This window comes from Podarcis cretensis (assembly GCF_951804945.1).
Source record: "Podarcis cretensis genome assembly, chromosome: 6".
In the NCBI taxonomy this organism is placed as follows: domain Eukaryota; kingdom Metazoa; phylum Chordata; class Lepidosauria; order Squamata; family Lacertidae; genus Podarcis; species Podarcis cretensis.
This window is the reverse complement of record NC_137175.1, coordinates 61,853,323-61,871,992: the sequence shown is the minus strand read 5'-3', so window position 1 is coordinate 61,871,992 and position 18,670 is coordinate 61,853,323. Positions and strand designations below refer to the sequence as shown.

At 43.0% G+C, this 18,670-nt stretch overlaps 1 protein-coding gene across 3 annotated transcripts in view; it reads left to right on the top strand.

Annotated features, from left to right (window-relative positions):
* LOC307219124 (FRAS1-related extracellular matrix protein 1-like) overlaps positions 1 to 18,670 on the top strand; it is a 105,713-nt gene that overhangs the window by 52,267 nt on the left and 34,776 nt on the right. For all 3 annotated transcript variants that reach the window (XM_079982070.1, XM_079982069.1, XM_079982071.1), the window contains exons 23-24: positions 7,347 to 7,542; positions 13,407 to 13,671. In XM_079982070.1, coding sequence (XP_079838196.1) covers positions 7,347 to 7,542; positions 13,407 to 13,671 — 461 coding nt within the window. The remainder of the gene's footprint in view (positions 1 to 7,346; positions 7,543 to 13,406; positions 13,672 to 18,670) is intronic.

Here is an 18,670-nt window from a genome sequence, read left to right as displayed (position 1 = left end):
ATAATGATTCTCAGCGTTTTCTTCACACACAGCCCTGTCAACATGTGGTTGCAAAGCATAGGCACAGCGAAGGTTGTGGGATGTGTGTGCAAAATAGTACATACAATATAGGAGACAAGTATTGGGATCAAGCTAGGCCGCAACTATAATGATTACAGATGAAGCAGGTTTGGCATAGGCATTGGGCATGTACCCAAAATTCAATCAGCCCGCCTGCTGGTTGATGGACAGTTGGAGTTGACCAGTGTCAGTTAGGAGTGAGCCCTGTGGCGTGGACTGCAAAAAAGAAAAAAGTGACCATTTGACACACAATATCATGTGCTATTTTTATGAATTTTATTTCCACGCAAAACATCTTATATGTACTCATATGTGACACATGTGCATTTCTCTGTGCTGAGGAGCCAAACTTGTCAGTGCTTCTGTGTCAAATATACATTTGGGTGATAAATATTCTTGCTGCTATGTTGAAGATGCTTAAACTAAAGATAGACATGGCAGAACAGGATGGAAGTGTAGAAGTGTGAGACTTCCTCTCCTCTCCCCTTCTTAGTATGAAAGGCAAAAAGAAACTGTACGCACATGGCGTCTTTTAAGTTAACATATAATAATAGTGTCTGATAGCATAAAAGCAGTTAGCCTTGTCTCTTTCTCTCCTTTGCATTTGTTTTCTGTCCTCAAAAAGGTCCTATATATTAATAATGTCCTGTTCCGTTGCTCTTTGAGCCAACGCTCTGGAGCTATAGCAAAACGTTTTAACTGGCTTGTATATTGGCGTGCTAAACCACTAGGCTATAGTCTTCCTTTTATAATTAAGTAACTTGAGAAATCTGTTGGGATCAATAAATTTTGAGAACGCTTACATAAAACAGAATATAAAGTGGATAGTCTTGCCATCAGAAGCCCATAAAAGTCAGTCCCTTTATGTGACACCTCTACAAATGGCATTATGTCATTGCATAATATTAGTAGGAAACTAAGATTTTTGTGCAAAACCATAAAATGTAATGAGTTTCACATAATCTACTCATATAAACGGAAAAAAGAGTGAGAGCGGGGCTTTTTTGAAAGTGGACTTGCAGCTTTTTGGCATCCTGAAAACATAAGGAAATTTGGAAACTAGCTCAAAATAGAGATATGTTTCAGTAGTGGGCGGTTGATGTGATCTTTTTGCTTGGTGGGAACATGCACCTTGGCTGTTTTAACTGTTCAACTAGTGGTCTTAACTGGGGAAAGGGAATACCAAAAAGATCTGAAAATGGAAAATGGAAATAGTGCCAAAAGGGTTTTATTCCTAACTGAGCTAAAGTACTGTGTGTTGGTTTTTTGTGATCTCTAATAATGGAAGCTAGAGAATCCTTGCAGATTCCTGCCCCCACCCCTACTTTGGCATGAAGACTTGCAACCAGGAATGGGAGATAAATTCAATTTGGCTCCTTTCGTAATGCAAACCTGCGTAATTTGCAGTCCCCGAATCACACATACATCATTTTATTTGTAAGCTGCCTTTCCACAGCCAAAACCATGCTCGAGGTAGCTTACAACATCAAGAATTACATTATTACAAACATAGAAAGTAGTATAAACCACAAATAAAACAAAAAGTGCATGGCTGAATTGAACTATTTCCACATAAATCATAAGATACAAAACAAAGATACAAGAAATTAACATCTTAACAGCAAAAACCCACCACCACCAAAACCCCCTAAACAATACCCCAACCTAAGATTCTGCTCAGCAGCCTCAGCTTTTGTAGCTGGAGTCAGTCAGAGTCCCACTCTCCCAGGTCAGGTGGGAAAAGGCCTGCAAGGCAGGGAGCACGTCTTCCGGGACTCAAAGCAATACATAAACCGAAAGGTAGCTAACTTTTGAAATATACATTTCTCCAAATTTAGCGATGCAGTTCTCCAGCCAACTATTGCGTACAAAAATTGCACATATTAGGAGAAAACGTGCTTAAAACGCATGTATTAGTGAAAATAACATTTTTTAAAATGAAAACTTTATTTTTAAAAAATTCCAAACTGATGCAGGAATGTGGAGAACTAGACTTAAAACTAGAAAAAATGAAAGAAATGTAAATTGGCATTTTTGTCTATCCCAACTCAGGTTATGTCACATGCATTTAGTGTAAAGGTAAGAACTTTGCTAAAGATGCTTAAAGATTTGTAGGAAGGCATAGTCATTAACTGTGGGCTTGGAATGTGCTTAGAGCATAAAGTTCATGCAAATGCACTTATGTCTGGTCTTGGACAACAGCACTCAGCTTGAACTCTACACTTGTAGAGAGCCCCCTGTTGTTGTTTCTTCTTCTTCTTCTTCTTCTTCTTCTTCTTCTTCTTCTTCTTCTTCTTCTTCTTCTTCATCATTTTTACCCTACCCATCTGGCGGGGTTTTCCCAGCCACTCTGGGCGGCTCCCAACAGATTAAAAACAGAATAAAGCATCAAACATTAAAAACTTCCCTAAACAGGGCTGCCTTCAGATGTTTTCTAAAAGTCAGATAGTTGTTTATTTCCTTGACATCTGATGGGAGGGTGTTTCCACCGGGCAGGCGCCACCACCAAGAAGGCCCTCTGCCTGGTTCCCTGCAACCTCACATCTTTCAGTGAGGGAACCGGCAGAAGGCCCTCAGAGCTGGACCTCAGTGCCCGGGCAGAACAATGGGGGTGGAGACGTTCCTTCACCCACTGCCCAGTGTTTAGAAGGGTGGTTCCTTCAGGTCCCAAGAACATCTGACTAGGCAGCTCCTCAATCTGGACAGCAATGTTAGGTAGTTAGTCAGATACCATTCACTCAAGGGTGACTCAGGGAGCATAAAAAAGGTGCCCAGTACAATGAGCCACCTTGAGCTTGGCTAGGTGGCCTCCTATCATCTCCCAGTCACAAGGTCAAATAAACCTTACTGCCGATCCTACAACAAAATGTCTGACCTCTCAGTAGACCAACTGGACACCATCATCCCTAAACAGATACAGGAAAGAAATACAGATAAGACAAAGAAGCCACACCAGAAGCCATCTCTTGACCTCATGGCCAATGCACCATCTGGTCCTGTCAATCCAGCGTCTCTGATCACATCAAGACATCCATTCCACCATCTTCTCCAGGTCCTGCCCAATGGGCATGAATCAAAGAGGATGAATACATAGGATGCAGGGGATGGGGGATAGTGGACACAAGGTGACATAGGGTGCACAGCAATTTACCCCCATACCATTCCCCCTTTCTCCACCCAGCAGACAGAAGCCCATCTGTTCAATTGAAGCTGGGTTTCAGACCTGCCGAAGAAGAAGAAAATAATTAAACACTAAACTTAGCAACAGCTAACCTCAAAGAAGTGAGAAATTATCAATGCCCACCGGGGCTGCAGCTGTTGCTGTTCCAATGTAGAATGAATCTATGCCATTCCCAGAAGGATCGTGCTTAGAGTCCAAGGCACTGTGAACAATAACCCCAAATTGGAATTCTGTAAAAGGAGCACCATTAGCATAACAAAATAAACGTCTCAGATTTTTAGAGCACATTGCACAGTCAGTTTTAGACCTCCTGGTGCCCCTATCAAAGAACACTACATCCTCAATGGCGAGGGCCTAACCTGATGTATTATTTGTTGGATGTGCCAGGGACTCAGTAGTGTTCAGGGCTCTGGAAAATGCCACCCAGGCAACTGCTGCAAATAAAGAAACCTCAAAAGGTGAGAAATGCCACCAAAAGGACCTGAAAATGGAAAAGAGTAATAGTGCCAAAGGAGGTTTATGCTTGACTGAGCTAAAGTACTGCATGCTGCTTGTTATATTTTTGTTGATCCCAAATAAAGGAAGCTAGAATATCCTTGTAAATTCTTTAGCAATGATGAACGTGTTTTGCAGTACTTGTTTTTTTGCTTCTTTTAAACATATAAACTTTTAATGTGTCCGATCGGAAGAAATCCTGTTGGGTTTAGTGTTGAAATGTCACTAATTTAGCAAGAGGAAGGAAATGGTCATCACAGTTAGGTGTGTTTACACTTCTGAATACCTTGGATAGGTGTCAGAATTAAATATGGTCTGTGAAGTGGAGGGAAATGAGTTCACAGCTTCTCCATCATTTCAGTTCACCTACATAAACTTGTTTAATTCATGCAGTCAGTGAAAGGGTAATCCAAGTAAACATTTCCATGAGCTGGGACTGCATCACAAGAGCACTTGGTGAGTGGCTGCATGTGTCTGTTCACACTAGCACAGTTCTGCAGTAATAGAAAGCTGTGTGTTGCCCCTCTGTCAAGTAGCCTGGAGGAGCCGAAGGTTCCCGAGGTTCCTCCCCCTGCTTAAGTAATTGGGCTCTTCTGCAGCTCTCCCCACACCTCATTCCTCCACTGGCAGTGATACTCAGCTTCGAGACTGTAAACGAGCACAAATGACAGTCCCCACCAATCATTATTGGACTGGCAGCTTATATAAGAGCTAGAGGTTCCATCCTCTGCTCTCAACCAGGTCCTGATCCTGGCAGGTTCCTAGTTTCTTCCCTTCCCAGCTAACCTCACACACAGCTAGCTAGAGGGTAGCTCTTGAGCTTGTTTCTGGCTCACCAGCTCCTCTCCTGTGGCCTTTGGGGACAGGTGAGGGTGGGGCAGTCTGAGAGCCAGCCAGGATCCCTGGCTTCTGGTGTGATGACCTGCAGACCTGGGGCAGGAATGTCTGGACAATACTCCTTTCATGGTGGGGAGACACCATTTTGTGGTTCACCTCAGGTGCCAAAATGTGCTGGCCTGGCCCTAGCATAGACTGAAGAAGATCTCTTTGTTTTTGTATGAAAAAGGCCTTCAGTTCTCCACAGGGATTATATTTAGTCATAAACCTTAAATCTGTCTGATATTGCAAGACTGATTCATCTTTCTGGGTCTATAATGAATCCCACTTGGAAGAGATGGAGACACTATATGAATATAGGGCCACTACATTAGAGTGAAGAAAATGAATGTATATGCTTTCTGAAAGTCTTTCAAAAATTGCTTGCTTTTGGATAGAGAAACTAACAGCCATTAGAAAACAACAACTGAGCTAGTGACATAGCTTCAAGGGATAGACTTACTGTGGGACAACCATATTGGGTTGCTTTGTTGCATGTATTATTTCCATGTTTTGTTGCTTTCAGTTTTGGAATACAGTAATTGCAATGATGCACAACTCTAGTCCTGATTCATATGATTAGTCAGATCATAGATGCTGCGTTGAAATGAAATATTTGTGATATACTTAACCACTTGGAAATCAACCTTGCCCAGCTTGTTATATATGAAGTTGTGTTTTCTTTTTTTACATAAATGTATTATTAAGTAACAAACTCTATATAAAAATGAACCTAAACGAACAGGGAGGTAGAAGTCCTGAGTGTTCTATTTTCAAGTGGCAACCACACTACAGTGGTGCCCCACAAGACGAACGCCTCGCAAGACGGAAAACCCACTAGACGAAAGGGTTTTCCGTTTTGGAGGCGCTTCGCAAAACGAATTTCCCTATGGGCTTGCTTCGCAAGACGAAAATGTGTTGTGAGTTCCTGTGGGTTTTTTTCCCCTCCCCCCCTTTTCCTAAGCCGCTAAGCCGCTTATCAGCTGATCCGCTGATAAGCCACTTAACAGCTGATCGCTAAAAGCCGCTAAACCCCTAATAGCGCTAAGCCGCTAAGCTGTCAATGGGCTTGCTTCGTAAGACGAAAAAAACGCTATACGAAGAGCCTCACGGAACGGATTAATTTTGTCTTGCGAGGCACCACTGTACTACTAAATGTGTGAATTGGACCTTTGTTTTGTATTCATTGAATGGGCAGCAGATTAGGTGGCCTTGATACAAAGTGAGCAGGTTTTTACATCACACCTACTCTGCTCAGAAATGACTGAGGCATAAAGCTTTTTAGCCTTATGGTACCTGGCTCATGCTTCATGTAGGTGGTTGATTGCAATGTGAGACAGCATCAAACCCTGGCCTGGACAACATGCAATGTGTATGCAGATTGCATGTAGAACCCCTATATCAATGCCTGTTGTTGGAGAGAGTCTTTTATCTTCTTTCTAAGTGCTGCATTAATAGAAACCCTCTGGCTTATATTATGATGGCATCTAATTGTCTTGAACCTTCTCTTGGAATAAAACCAGCTTCTAGCTAGGTAAGCAAGCACAAGTTGAAACACCTGGGCATCAGCTATGGACATCAGGGTGTGCTACAATGGATCCATCTGCATCTCTTGGCATGCACCAGGGCTCCCCCCCCCCCCCGTGTGACAGGTTGGAAAGCAGGATCCAAGAAGAGACAGGTTGATGATGCTTGTCTAAAAGGCACACAGAAAAACACTGTTTTTTGGTGCACATGCTAATGGATTAGGCAGGTCTGTGTGTATTTTTAGAAATGTTAATGGTCAATAAATAACTAACTAATGGCTAATTACCCAAATAATTTTGAGCAAAAGGGGTATAATGAAGTGTCCATTTTATAGTAGTGTGGCAAGTCTTCAAAAGACTCAGTGAGCCAATACACAGCAATGACCTTGGAGAGGGAAGTCCTGGGTTCAAATCCCTACTCAACCATGACACTTCTTAGGCTACCATGGTTTTATGAGGATAAAAACTGGAAACAAACCCACACAAACCACCAAATGTTAAGTACTGGATACAAATGTGGTGGAGAAACTAATGTTATTTCTTTCAAATAAAGTCAATCTGAAACGACTTGTAACACTTGTAGATGGTTTAAGGATATGCAACAGGGTCAGTCACAAGTAACTAAATGCCATGCTAAAGGGTGGCTTCCTTTAGAAGGGTCAAAAAGTAGCTCAACACCCTTTTCTACCAGTGAAAGGCCATAGCTCAGTGGTAGAGCATTGCCTTTGTACACAGAAGGTTCTGGGTTCAATCTCTGGTATATTCACATAGGACTGGGAATGTCCCCTGTCTGAAGTCCAGGAGAGCTCCTGCCAGCCAGAACTAGATTGACCAATGGTCCAATGCTGTGTAAAGCAGCTTCTACACTGTATTCCTCACACTGACTCATGCCACAGCCTTCAGACTTGTCTAGGCCCATATTGTGGTAGCTAATGATGGACCTGCAGCTCCATCCCATTGGCTTTGGGCCTTGCTGTCGGTGAGTGAGACCTTAGACGGTACCACCTGCTGCTGCTTTTTCTGTCTTTTACCATTCTAGGTTCCAAGTGTATGTCGGGGCATTAAACCTTGGTCAGCCCCAGCTGTTCAGTAGCTCTTAAAAGTTAGCCATCTTCACAGCTGTTCAATATGTATATCTCTATAGCATGTGCAGCTTATGTGTGTGTGCATGCATTTGTTTCACCCACCCATTCCATGATGTTTTTCAGACTGCATCAGCTTGGAGCACTCTGCATCCTGGAATGAATTTCACTCAAGATGACGTGGACATGAACCGCCTCTGGTATTTCCATACGAACGTACTGAGTCCAGAAAGTCACGACAGCTTCCGATTTTTTGTGACAGATGGGAAGAACAGATCTCCACCAGAAAGCTTCTATATTTTCATAAAAAGTGTGGCTAAAGGTAGGAAATGAGGGTTGGAGAGTTTGGGGTTTTTACTTTCAGTGTATTATTAGTTCTTTTGGGGGACCAAGCTGTGTTGCATAACTACAGGGGAGCGGTAACTACAGAGGGGAGCGGTAGAAGGCCCTGTGTCTCCTTATGTGACACTGATGTGCTTTTAAATGCATGGGTGAAGTTTGTACGCCAGCAATCTCTAAAGGATGCCATCTCTTTCCAGGATTCTGATGAACCAGCTAATTAGAATCCAATCCATTATGCGCATAACTAATGGCACAAGTTTACAGATCTGTCGACTATTATGACTGCATTCCCCGGTGTCTGTTCGTGACTAGTGACCAAAAGGAAGAGTTCAGTTCTGAAACCTCTGAATGTGCAGAGAGCCAGGATTATATCCCAGTTGAATTTCAAAGCTATCAGGAGTCTAGGCAGTTCAAGGCTCAACGTTCTGAGGAGGTGTCCTTAGGAGATCTTGGAATCTTTTGCAGATGGGAGGAGGGGTATGTTACAAGCCAAGCTGACTCCTCTCACTATTCTGTCTTGAGGTGGGAGGGTGAAAGCCCACAGAATCGCATGAGGCCTGTTCCAACTATTGTTGCCGAGGCTTTTGGAAGTGAATAGAAATCACGTGGAGACACACAGGAGTCCTCTGAGTGTTAAATATTTCTAAATTTGTGCCAGGTGGCTTTAATTTATTGAACATAGGTTTTTGTGAAGTAGTGCTCCTGTCAGGAAGAAGATTGGCATAAGAGAAATGGAAGCAGCAAAATCTCAGGGGGTCTTCTTTGGCGAAAAACCTCTATTGAGTCCTCCTGTGACTTGTGCTCATAACTGCTGAGGAAAACAGGGATGCCATCTGTAAACTGTGATTCATAAACACTCTGTCAATCTGCCACGTTACCCTGACATCATGAAATAACAAGGAGCAGTATTGTAATAAAGAGGGGAGGTTTGCAATCAACCAATTAAATACATCTAATTTATTTTGGTTACAGCTGAGGCTTTATTTATTAGTAAACAGCTGCATTTATTATAGAGATTTTTATTTTTATTTAATCCGGACAAGTCAGTGCCAACTGGCACTTTTGATAATCTATTAATCCTAAATAATCTTCTGGGCTTTTCATGTATTTTTTAGGGGGTAGGCGGAAATAAAAATAATTCAAAATTAGACTACAGTATTTTAGCATTTCTTTTCAAGTGTTTCTATCAAAGCTGCTAGAATCAGTCAATGAGTTGTTGACATTTTATTAATTCATATTTACAAGAAAAGTGGGGTTTGAATCTATAAATGCTGTTCCTCCTTCCAACCTATGCCAATAGGAGCCTTAATCGAGCTCCACTTTTGTTTTTGTTGATGTGAGATCTATATGTGGGCTTAACAGAGCAATCCTGTAGTCACATTATACCTGGCCAGCAGATCCAGTCCTTCTGCACTAGTGGAATGGCCACTATATCCAGTTCAAGGAACAAAGAAAATGCACAACCCAAAGAAAATACAAAAATGGCATAAAAAACAACAGGACATCCAAGCTTCCCTGGAAGCACCGTGAAAGCCTACCATCCAGGGATTGTGCCACAAACATTAAGCTGCAACACTGCAAGAGATGGTGTCTGTGTTTTCTTTCAATGATGTGAATCTCTGATGACTTCTCACTCCTATGAAAGCTTCCCCAAGGGGCATTTTGAACAGTACTTTAAAGCTATACAGTCATACCTCGGGTTGAATACACTTCGAGTTGAGTGCATTCAAGTTGTGCTCTGCGGCAACCCGGAAGTAACGGAGCGCGTTACTTCTGGGTTGCACCGCTTGTGCATGCGCAGACGCTCAAAATGACATCATGCGCATGCGCAGAAGCGGTGAAAAGCGACGCGTGCATGCGCAGACATGCCGTCGCTGGTTATGTTTACCTCTAGATGCGAACGGGTCTCCAGAACGGATCATGTTTGTATCTAGAGGTACCACTGTAGTTTATAAGCACTTGACAGCAGCCCAGGTGCTCTCTGGGCAAACTCACACACAAAACGGTGCATCACTCCCAAGAAGACCTCATTTCCCAGAGTGAAGCTGGAAGCACCTGCCCCACAGCCACTGAAAGTGGGTGCGCGGGCAGGCAGGCAGGCAGGCAAGGAAGGAGGTATGGCAGCCTTGGGAGGGGCAGGAAGGAGCAGAATGGCAGGCAGTGGGATCACTGTAAAATTAAATCTGGATCTCACATGCCAATCAAGTTTGAAATATAAAGTTATAAATATGACAAGCCCAGCTCTACCTAGCACAGAGTCAAATAAAGGAAATGCAAACTTAAATCTAGGAATCTTCCTGCAAATAGGGGATTTAAGATTGCAAACATTTGCATTTCACTATTAATCTAATTTTTCTTGCCGTTAGGTCTTTTTTATGGTGCTTTGTGTCAAATGTAATGGGAATCAAGGAGTGCAATTCATTCTGAAGTTCTCCCACTGAATTCTCATTAAGCATTGCAAGCCAGAGCTAACCGTACCCTATTGATAGCACAGGGAGTCAAGACAACTGCAGTGATGCAGTTGCAGAGATGGCTGCTAGTATGTTTCTTTCTCATTATCTTTGGCACACTATGTAATGTAAAGCTTCAGAGATGTATATCTCTCTCCCCTCACCCCACAAGAGCCTTTCACATTGGCCCTAGCTAGAACCATGGGACAAGTCTGTTAGGAAACTGACCTGATACTGAGGTTATAGATGGAGCACTCTATCATCAGGCTTACACTGTTTACCAAGATGGTGCAGAAGGTTTGATCTTTTCACCACCACAGTTTTGGGGAAACTGTTGGAGACTGCAACAAAAGGTTGCGGAAGAACAAAAGTGAAAAAGAAAAAAGTTGTTTTGTTTTGGTTTGGTTTTGCCAGGGTCAGAGCATTCTAAAGCCAGTTGCTTTATGCTGAAAAAAGTAATGCAAACTAATTAAATGGTGAAAAATACATAGATGACTGACTGACTTTAGGCTCATCAGCTCCAAATCAGCCTCAAAGATACCAATATAGTTTTAAAAAAATGAAAATTTCAGAATGTTTTTCTTCGTATACTTTTGTAAGTTGATGTACAAATGGTTTTTTCTGATCTGTAAGCTGTTGGCCATCATCCATTTTTGCTACTGTGCTTTCTCGCCCAGCCTTTTGTGTTCTCATTTTTTTTAAAAAAAACCACTTTCATTAAAAAAAATAAATACTCTTGTTTGCCATCCTAGGTACACTTATTCGTAGTTGGAAATGGTGTTTCAATGCAAACCATTTCAACTCCTGATCCTAGTGGGCCAGCGATCCAAACGTGGACTGCTTAGACTTGTTTGGCTGCCCTTTGGCATATAACATAAGCACAGAGGGAGATCATAAGCAAGAAACGCGGACTGGGCTCTGCACTCATGCAGAAGTGCCTCCTCTCCCCTCCTCTCTGGTAGTAATTCTCCCTTCTCTTAAGTTATCATGGCATAGTGTTGCTTATGCAGCAGTGCTAATTGAGCCTAGATTACCTATTAGGGCCAAACTAGGGAAGACAGTATTCGTGAAATCCATAAAGAACTGTCCAGATTGAGATGCTGGTGGGCATGGAAGAGTGTTTTAACCCCTTTCCCCCTTCAATCTGGGTCTCCGCAAGCACAAATAGCAGGTGCAATGGGGTCTGATCCTGATTGGGAACACAGCAAGGGGCAAAGGGGTTAAAGGCTTCCTACTTTCCTATCAGGAGCCTATACAGCTTGGGGTCAGGATACCAAAAAGATTGTATCAACCATTATATAGCCAACCAATCACTGAAGGAAGAGGGTCTTCTGCAGATACCATCTCATTTGGATCAGTTCCATAGGATGTAGGAGTTGGACTTTTACTGTGGTTGCACCTACCCTCTGAAACTCCTTCCTGTTAAATCTTACTTATTTTTTGATTCATTAAATTAATATTCTGCCTTTCCTTCCAAAAGAATCTATTGTCTTTTGGTCACCTATTGAAGAACTTCCTTTTTCAGCAAGCCTTTAACCTGGGTATCTTATCTCTGTCTATATCTATATTAGATTTTAAATTGCTTTATATTGATGGGGTTTCTTTGCTAATTGCTTTGGAGTGTTTCATGCGATGCAATTTATAAATCACATAAATACATACATTAAATCTGGATTTGGCCCTCCTGCTATTTACTTTAAAGTCTAGTTTGGATCTTAGCCAGGATTTGCAAACCACTTTAAAACTAATTTATTTCAGATCCAAACTTGACAGGGGCATATTTCATGTGTCCTTGTCTTTCACCTATAAAGTGGGAGGCTGGACAAGTCTTTCTTTTAGAATAAAACGAGCATGTGAGAAAGGGATGCTGAAGTTTTCCCTTCCAGTCCCCTCCCAACCTCCTAAGCCTTTCCTCTTCAGGCCACTGCCTTGAGCACTGGTCTCTTCTTTACCTGGCTCTGAGACAAGTGGTTGCTGCAACCACCTGAGAGGACCGAAGGTGTGAGAGAAGGAGGTTCAATGCTATTCGGGTGATCTCAATACATTTTGCTGCCTGAGGCAAAAGGACAAGATGGCATCTTCCCCCCATGCCACATACAGAATCTGAAAGTACTGGCAGTTGAATTTTATTTTAACATTGGCAACAGAGCAACATTTCCCACTGTACCCACTGCAGCAAGCTAGTTTAAGAGGTGCAGAGCAAGTAAGCTTAAAGAACTCAAGGGATATGGCAAGGGGACTGCTGCTGCCCCTTGGCTTCCCTTTCCCAAGGCAGCTCCCTCATTCTGTCTAATGGTAGGGACAGCCCTGAGTGCCATTCTCCATATTTATTGTAAAAGTATGACACCCACCCACACCAATCTCCACTTTATCTGTGAATGCAGTAGACATGTAAAACAAAAATCCTGCCTACCACTGTCCAGCCAAGTTGATAAGATGAGAGCCCTTCTGAGGATTTGCTAGGCCCAATTGCCACCTCTGGTGCATCAATAATGTTAAACCCTGGTTGAGAGGAGGCAGAAATTGGTGCCAGAGAAAAGGGTGGTGGAGGAGAATGAAGTACATGTGTCTATGGTCCCCTTTGAATCTCTTAACCAGTGTTATGTCTGCCAATTTTTCATGCACTTTGGGGACTTTAAGGACTGCAACAAATCCAGTAGCAGGAGAATCACCCTTGGCAAGGTTACAGCATCACATAACCCCATCAGCTTAAAGTGTCATGCTGTGCTTAGCACATTAGGGTATTTTGTCCATCAGCCCATGTGGGCCTATTAACTTAATTGTTCTTTGTTGAAAGTGACCCATTTGTGTGTGAAGAGACAGTTTGTAATAATAATTATTCATGAAGGGGAGAATGTGTGGCCAAATTGTGCCTGTACCTGCATGTTAACCTCCCCCCCCACCTTTATGTACTCATGTGCATTGCTGAGCGTGCCCCCATGAGTGCTTATATACATTCTTCCCTAAACACAGAATTCCTAAGGAGGAAGGTACGTTCTGAAATCCCTTCCTTTACTCATGCAAGTCTCATGCCACACAAATGAAGATAAAGGTTTTCTTCAATAGCTTTTAGTTCTTATTTGGCACAGAGATCTTTACAGACACCAAAGGAATCCTTTCCTAGCCTGGTTTGGCCAAAGTCTCTTTTGTTAATCCCCGCAAAATGCTTCATCGCTGTGTTGCTCTTAACCACTTCTTAATGTCTGTTTCTCTGTGAGCTGATTTCACTGCCTCCCCCCCTCCAATCCAGTTCCCCCTATGGAATATTGAAGGACTGAGCCACCCCTCCCTCCGCAAACACCCACCCACATCCTTTAATTTCTCTTCCCCCCCCCATGCCTGATGCTTTTCTCTTTCTCTCCCTGCTCCCTCTCCCCCCTCCCTTTTATTTTAGGTGACATTGTTCTATTCACCAAACCTGTAACTTTAACAGAGGGTGACAGGGTGACCTTGACGACAGATGTTCTTATGGCAACAGATGGCACTGGCAAACCCGGGAAGCTGCTGTATGCCATTTCTGTGCCACCTGTGCATGGTCAGATTGAGTACATCAATTATCCCGGCGTGCCCATTTCCCGCTATAGCCAGTTGGATGTCGTGGCCCAGAAGGTTTGCTACGTTCACGACAATAGCCACGAGGCTAGTAAGGACTCATTCAGGTAAGAAGGCCTCCCCAATTATCTTCTCTTCTCCCTGCGCTCTCCGCTCACAAAACCTGGTTTTAAAACATGGGGAAACATATTTCAGGGGGCTAAATGTTAACATAACTTCTGCACGGCTCTCGGTGACCGTATTACAATGCTGAAATGCCTGGCATGAAAATGCAGAAAGTGTAATAAGTCCTCTCCTAAGTTCAGCAGCACATTTATTAACTGTAATGTTTTAAGGCCCCTAGTCAAGGGTAGTGGAAGATGCGCACGCATGGCATTGCAAGATTTTTGTACTGACTTTTTAATGAATTAGCATATGAATTCAGATCCATACATTTCAGTGCTCCTCCCAGCCACGCAGCCGCCACAGGTATCGGGGGGGGGGGGGCAGCAAAGAGAGACTGCTAATTCTGTTACTGTTATGCTCCATCTGAAACTGTAGTTGCTATCTGGGGTAGAGTTTTTCTTTTTTTCCAGTCGGGGGGGGGGGGGGAATCCACAATATTGTCTGAAATCATTGGTAGAAGTTAATCCAGATGGTGGTGTCGTTACTAAAGAAAAGCATATGTTGGCTATTATGGTACTTAAATGTAATGGTTTTATATACCTCGAGTGGGCAGAAGATTGGGGGGGGGGGGAAATACAGCAGAATCTCTCTCTCTCTCTCTCTCTCTCTCTCTCTCTCTCTTTCTATCTCTCTTTATACCAAGTACAGCAGAAAATAGATTTCATCTTCCCTTTCTGCTGAATTTCCCAACAGATGTGGCAAGTTTAATGGATTAGAAGCTCATTAATACCATCCTCCTGTAGGAAAGAAGCACCCATATTGCTTAAATCAGGAACAGGATAAGGACTTAATTTATAGCTCACTTGGGTATCGTCCTCTTCTAGGTACTTTGCTCTTTTTCACGTACATAGTCGCTAAGCATAAATTATATGCAAACATGAATATTAGGGTCCCGACACCATTTTTTTTGTTAGAAAAGCAGTTTTGGAAGATGATGACAGAGAGCAGGGAAGCGGGGGTGGGGTGAAGAGTTGGGGTGCTTAACTCTTTCCCTGCCTTGCTGAAAGCTTGCAGCTGAAACCCTGTGGATGTGGAAAGCTGCCTGGGACAATTTAGGAAACAAGAGGCAGGAAAGGTGTTTTACTCTCTCCCCATCGCATCCTCCCCCTCCTTTTCAATCACTGTCTCCTCTTGCTGCTTTTCTCAAAATAAAAATGGTGCTGGTCCCCTTAACTTGTTTCTTCTTCCCAGTTTAAAATTGAAAATTATTTATACTCCCTTTGCTACTAAATGGGCACTCTAACTAATTTTATTCTTGCAGTGATTAAGTGTGTATAATTTCCTAAGAAATGAGTTAAATTAACAAGGGGAAGAAGCAATCTGTAAATCATGTAAACGGTCTTTTTCTAAGTGAGGTTAAGACCATCATTAAATAAATCACAGGCCCTAAAGCATGGCCATTTTTTTCTTTTGCGTTTTTGGTATGTGGAAAATATTTTCTTCTTTTCTCCCTTCCTCATTAAACCTTCTCTCTCTCTGCTATGTGTGTGTGGGGTGGGGTGGGTCAGCTTCATTAGTGTGCTGGCTAATCCTGGTTTGTGGATTAAAAGGGTGCAGGTACTCTTCCTAAACTCTTAGGGAAGTTCTCCTCTGATATCTCTCTCTCTCTCTCTCTCTCTCTTTCCCCTCCCTCTCTCTCTCTCTCTCTCCCTCCCTCCCTCAGCTCTTCACCCCATTTCTTTCCTGCTTACCAACTTATCTTTCCACTCTTTCCCTGTCCCTAAACTTGCCACTATCATCAAGGTTGCCTTGTGGGGCAGGTGTGAGCATTGTGCAATCATAATGATTTTGTGCTCATGATGGTATCAGGGTGATTACAGTGGTACCTCGGGTTACATACGCTTCAGGTTACATACGCTTCAGGTTACAGACCCCGCTAACCCAGAAATAGTGCTTCAGGTTAAGAACTTTGCTTCAAGTTGAGAACAGAAATCGTGCTCCGGCGGCACGGCGGCAGTGGGAGGCCCCATTAGCTAAAGTGGTGCTTCAGGTTAAGAACAATTTCAGATTAAGAACAGACCCCCGGAACGAATTAAGTACTTAACCCGAGGTACCACTGTATATGCAATCCTGTTTTCAGTGCTCCCCCCCCCCATCTGCAAAAGCTGTGCTTGTTTTCCAGTCAGTGCATGCCCTGTAACTTTCTACTGAGATCCTGTAACTTTTTAGACCACAAATGTTCTGGGCTGGGTTGTCCCTCTTTGGTGTGTGAGTGCTTCAGGTGGCAGTAATGTGGTATCCTTGAGGAACCATCACAAAACAGCTGTTGTTGCTGTTTAGTCATTTAGTCGTGTCTGACTCTTCGTGACCCCATGGACCAGAGCACACCAGGCACTCCTGTCTTCCACTGCCTCCCACAGTTTGGTCAAACTCATGCTGGTAACTTCGAGAACACTGTCCAACCATCTTGTCTTCTGTCGTCCCCTTCTCCTTGTGCCCTCAATCTTTCCCAACATCAGGGTCTTTTCCAGGGAGCCTTCTCTTCCCACAAGGTGGCCAAAGTATTGGAGACTCAGCTTCACGATCTGTCCTTCCAGTGAGCACTCAGGGCTGATTTCCTTCAGAATGGATATGTTTGATGTTCTTACAGTCCATGGGACTCTCAAGAGTCTCCTCCAGCACCATAATTCAGAAGCATCAATTCTTTGGCGATCAGCCTTCTTTATGGTCCAGCTCTCACTTCCATACATCACTACTGGGAAAACCATAGCTTTAACTATACGGACCTTTGTTGGCAAGGTGATGTCTCTGCTTTTTAAGATGCTGTCTAAACAGCTAATAAAGCAGATTTTTTTTGTACACTGTCCACCCGAGCAGCTAGTTATGCTGCTGCACTAATGCACAAATATTGTGTCACTGGCATATTGCAGAATACACTAGCAACCCACTCACCACAACCAATCTGGAGGGGCCTATGGTTACTTATTGCCCTGTTCCATACAGGACTATGTCTCCCCACTCACTGAAATTAGACTTCAAAGAAAATTTAGATTGTAGTTGACATCTGAATTCATGCTGGCACTGAGTTAATCTCAACTCCTGCTTTAACTTTTGCTCTCTAACATGTGTTTGAGAAACCTGTAGGCAAAGAGGCCTGGGTGAGTGACTGTTGAGGTGGAAAACAATTCAAGTCTAATTTCAGTGAGTGGGGAGAGATGGGAGGAGACCATTGTGGGCAACAGGTGTGCCTACAGGTGCTTTCTTGGCATTTTCAGCCTTATAGGTGATCAGTAATGTGACTTGATTGAGACTGAGCTCGACCACCATCATGTTTAGATATGGCCCGCTGAGGTCAACTCTGGATCCAATGGAGAAATAGCGGCTGATATTTTATTTTGTCTGAGATTCAATAGAATTCATTTTTAATCTTCCGGGAGCTTCCAAAGCAATTGGGCAAGGAAACCCCTGTATTTTAGGATACAGTGCAATTTCATTTACTTGGATATAATACTGATGGCCTACACAGATATGAAGTGTGAGTTTCTGAATGGAGCTGTGACACTGAGGATGAGGGTGTTGAACTAGGGTTCATTCATGGGACTTTTGCCTTTGCACAAATTTGGAACGTATTAGAATTGCCCGTTTCCAGAGACAGACAGATCCAAATGCTCCTCTGATGACTCTTGGGGATTTCCCTCTCATATCTACAATGAAAGCCTTGGTTGACCTTTGGAATGCAGAAATGGTGTGAGTGATGGACACTATCCCTCTTCTGCTTAGTAGACCCAATCTACTCTCCACATCACATCTGATTTTGGCTCTTGGTATTTCAAAAGAGAGGTGTCCATATTCGCATCACCCCACTTGCACTGGGAATTTTACATCTTAATGTTAACTGGATGGGGGGGGGGTGCAGTGGGAAAAGAAAAGGATTCTGAAGACAATCTCAGCCAGTCTTCTTATTGTATATTCCAAGACTCATTCCTTCTGCTGAAAACCATTCCTGAGGCTGAGCTCCACCTCTGACACAAAACAAGCCCTATCCTGATGGCCTCTTTTATTCAGATGTCCTTCTGCCTGTTCAGAAAGTGTGGGTTTTATTGACATTGGATGATGTGGAAGGACACCCATGGAATTCAGACAGTTGTGAGATTTGGATAATTGAGGTTCAGATAATGGGAGATTTCATTTTGTCTACACATCTGTTCAGCATAAAACTTACGCTCTCTCCCATTTTAAGATTAAAAAATAAATGAATTCCCAATTGCTCTCACTTGGTAGCTTGGAAGCAAGCTGCTGCCATAATGTTGTCAGCTCTCAACCATGTAACTGGATCCAATATCCTCTCCTGAAATGGAGGTTGAGCACATGAAAGAGATTACGTGCTAAGTATTTGTAGGAGAGGACACCATCTGTATGGTCCTTCCAGTGCTCTGCATTGGATGATTTAACCAGGTACACAGGGAGGTCACTGTGGGGGTGGATATAGAAACATCTTTCCAGTGCCTACAAAGGGTTAAAAGGAGAGGGATTAAAATATCCTTTTATTTTTAATTTTTTTATATATATAAAAAAATGTGCACTCTAAATTAATTTCTGCTGGTAATCCTGATCAGGTTAAATAACTCCTCATTATTCTGCTACGCAGCTGAGGCTTCTCAAAATGTTTATCTTGTTTTGTAACTGGTACCTTCTGGCATATTCCAGTGCCAACTCTCGTAGCTCCTGCTATATTTCATTCTCACTATTTTTGGAATGGAGCTGCTGGTTCCAGGTGATTTAATAAATTGCTTTTGTGTGTGTGTGTGTGTGTGTGTGTGTTCCTTTTAACTTACCCATCTGCGCAACACATGCGTAACTTGCAATCTGTTGGCAGTTTGCAGAAAGACAAACTGTCAGAGCTGCGTGCATTTGACAACTTTGTTCCCAATTAGATTAGTGGTAATTTTAACAGATTTCAGGCCAGTCGGGAGAGTAGAGAGGGGGAGGGGAAAAAGAGAG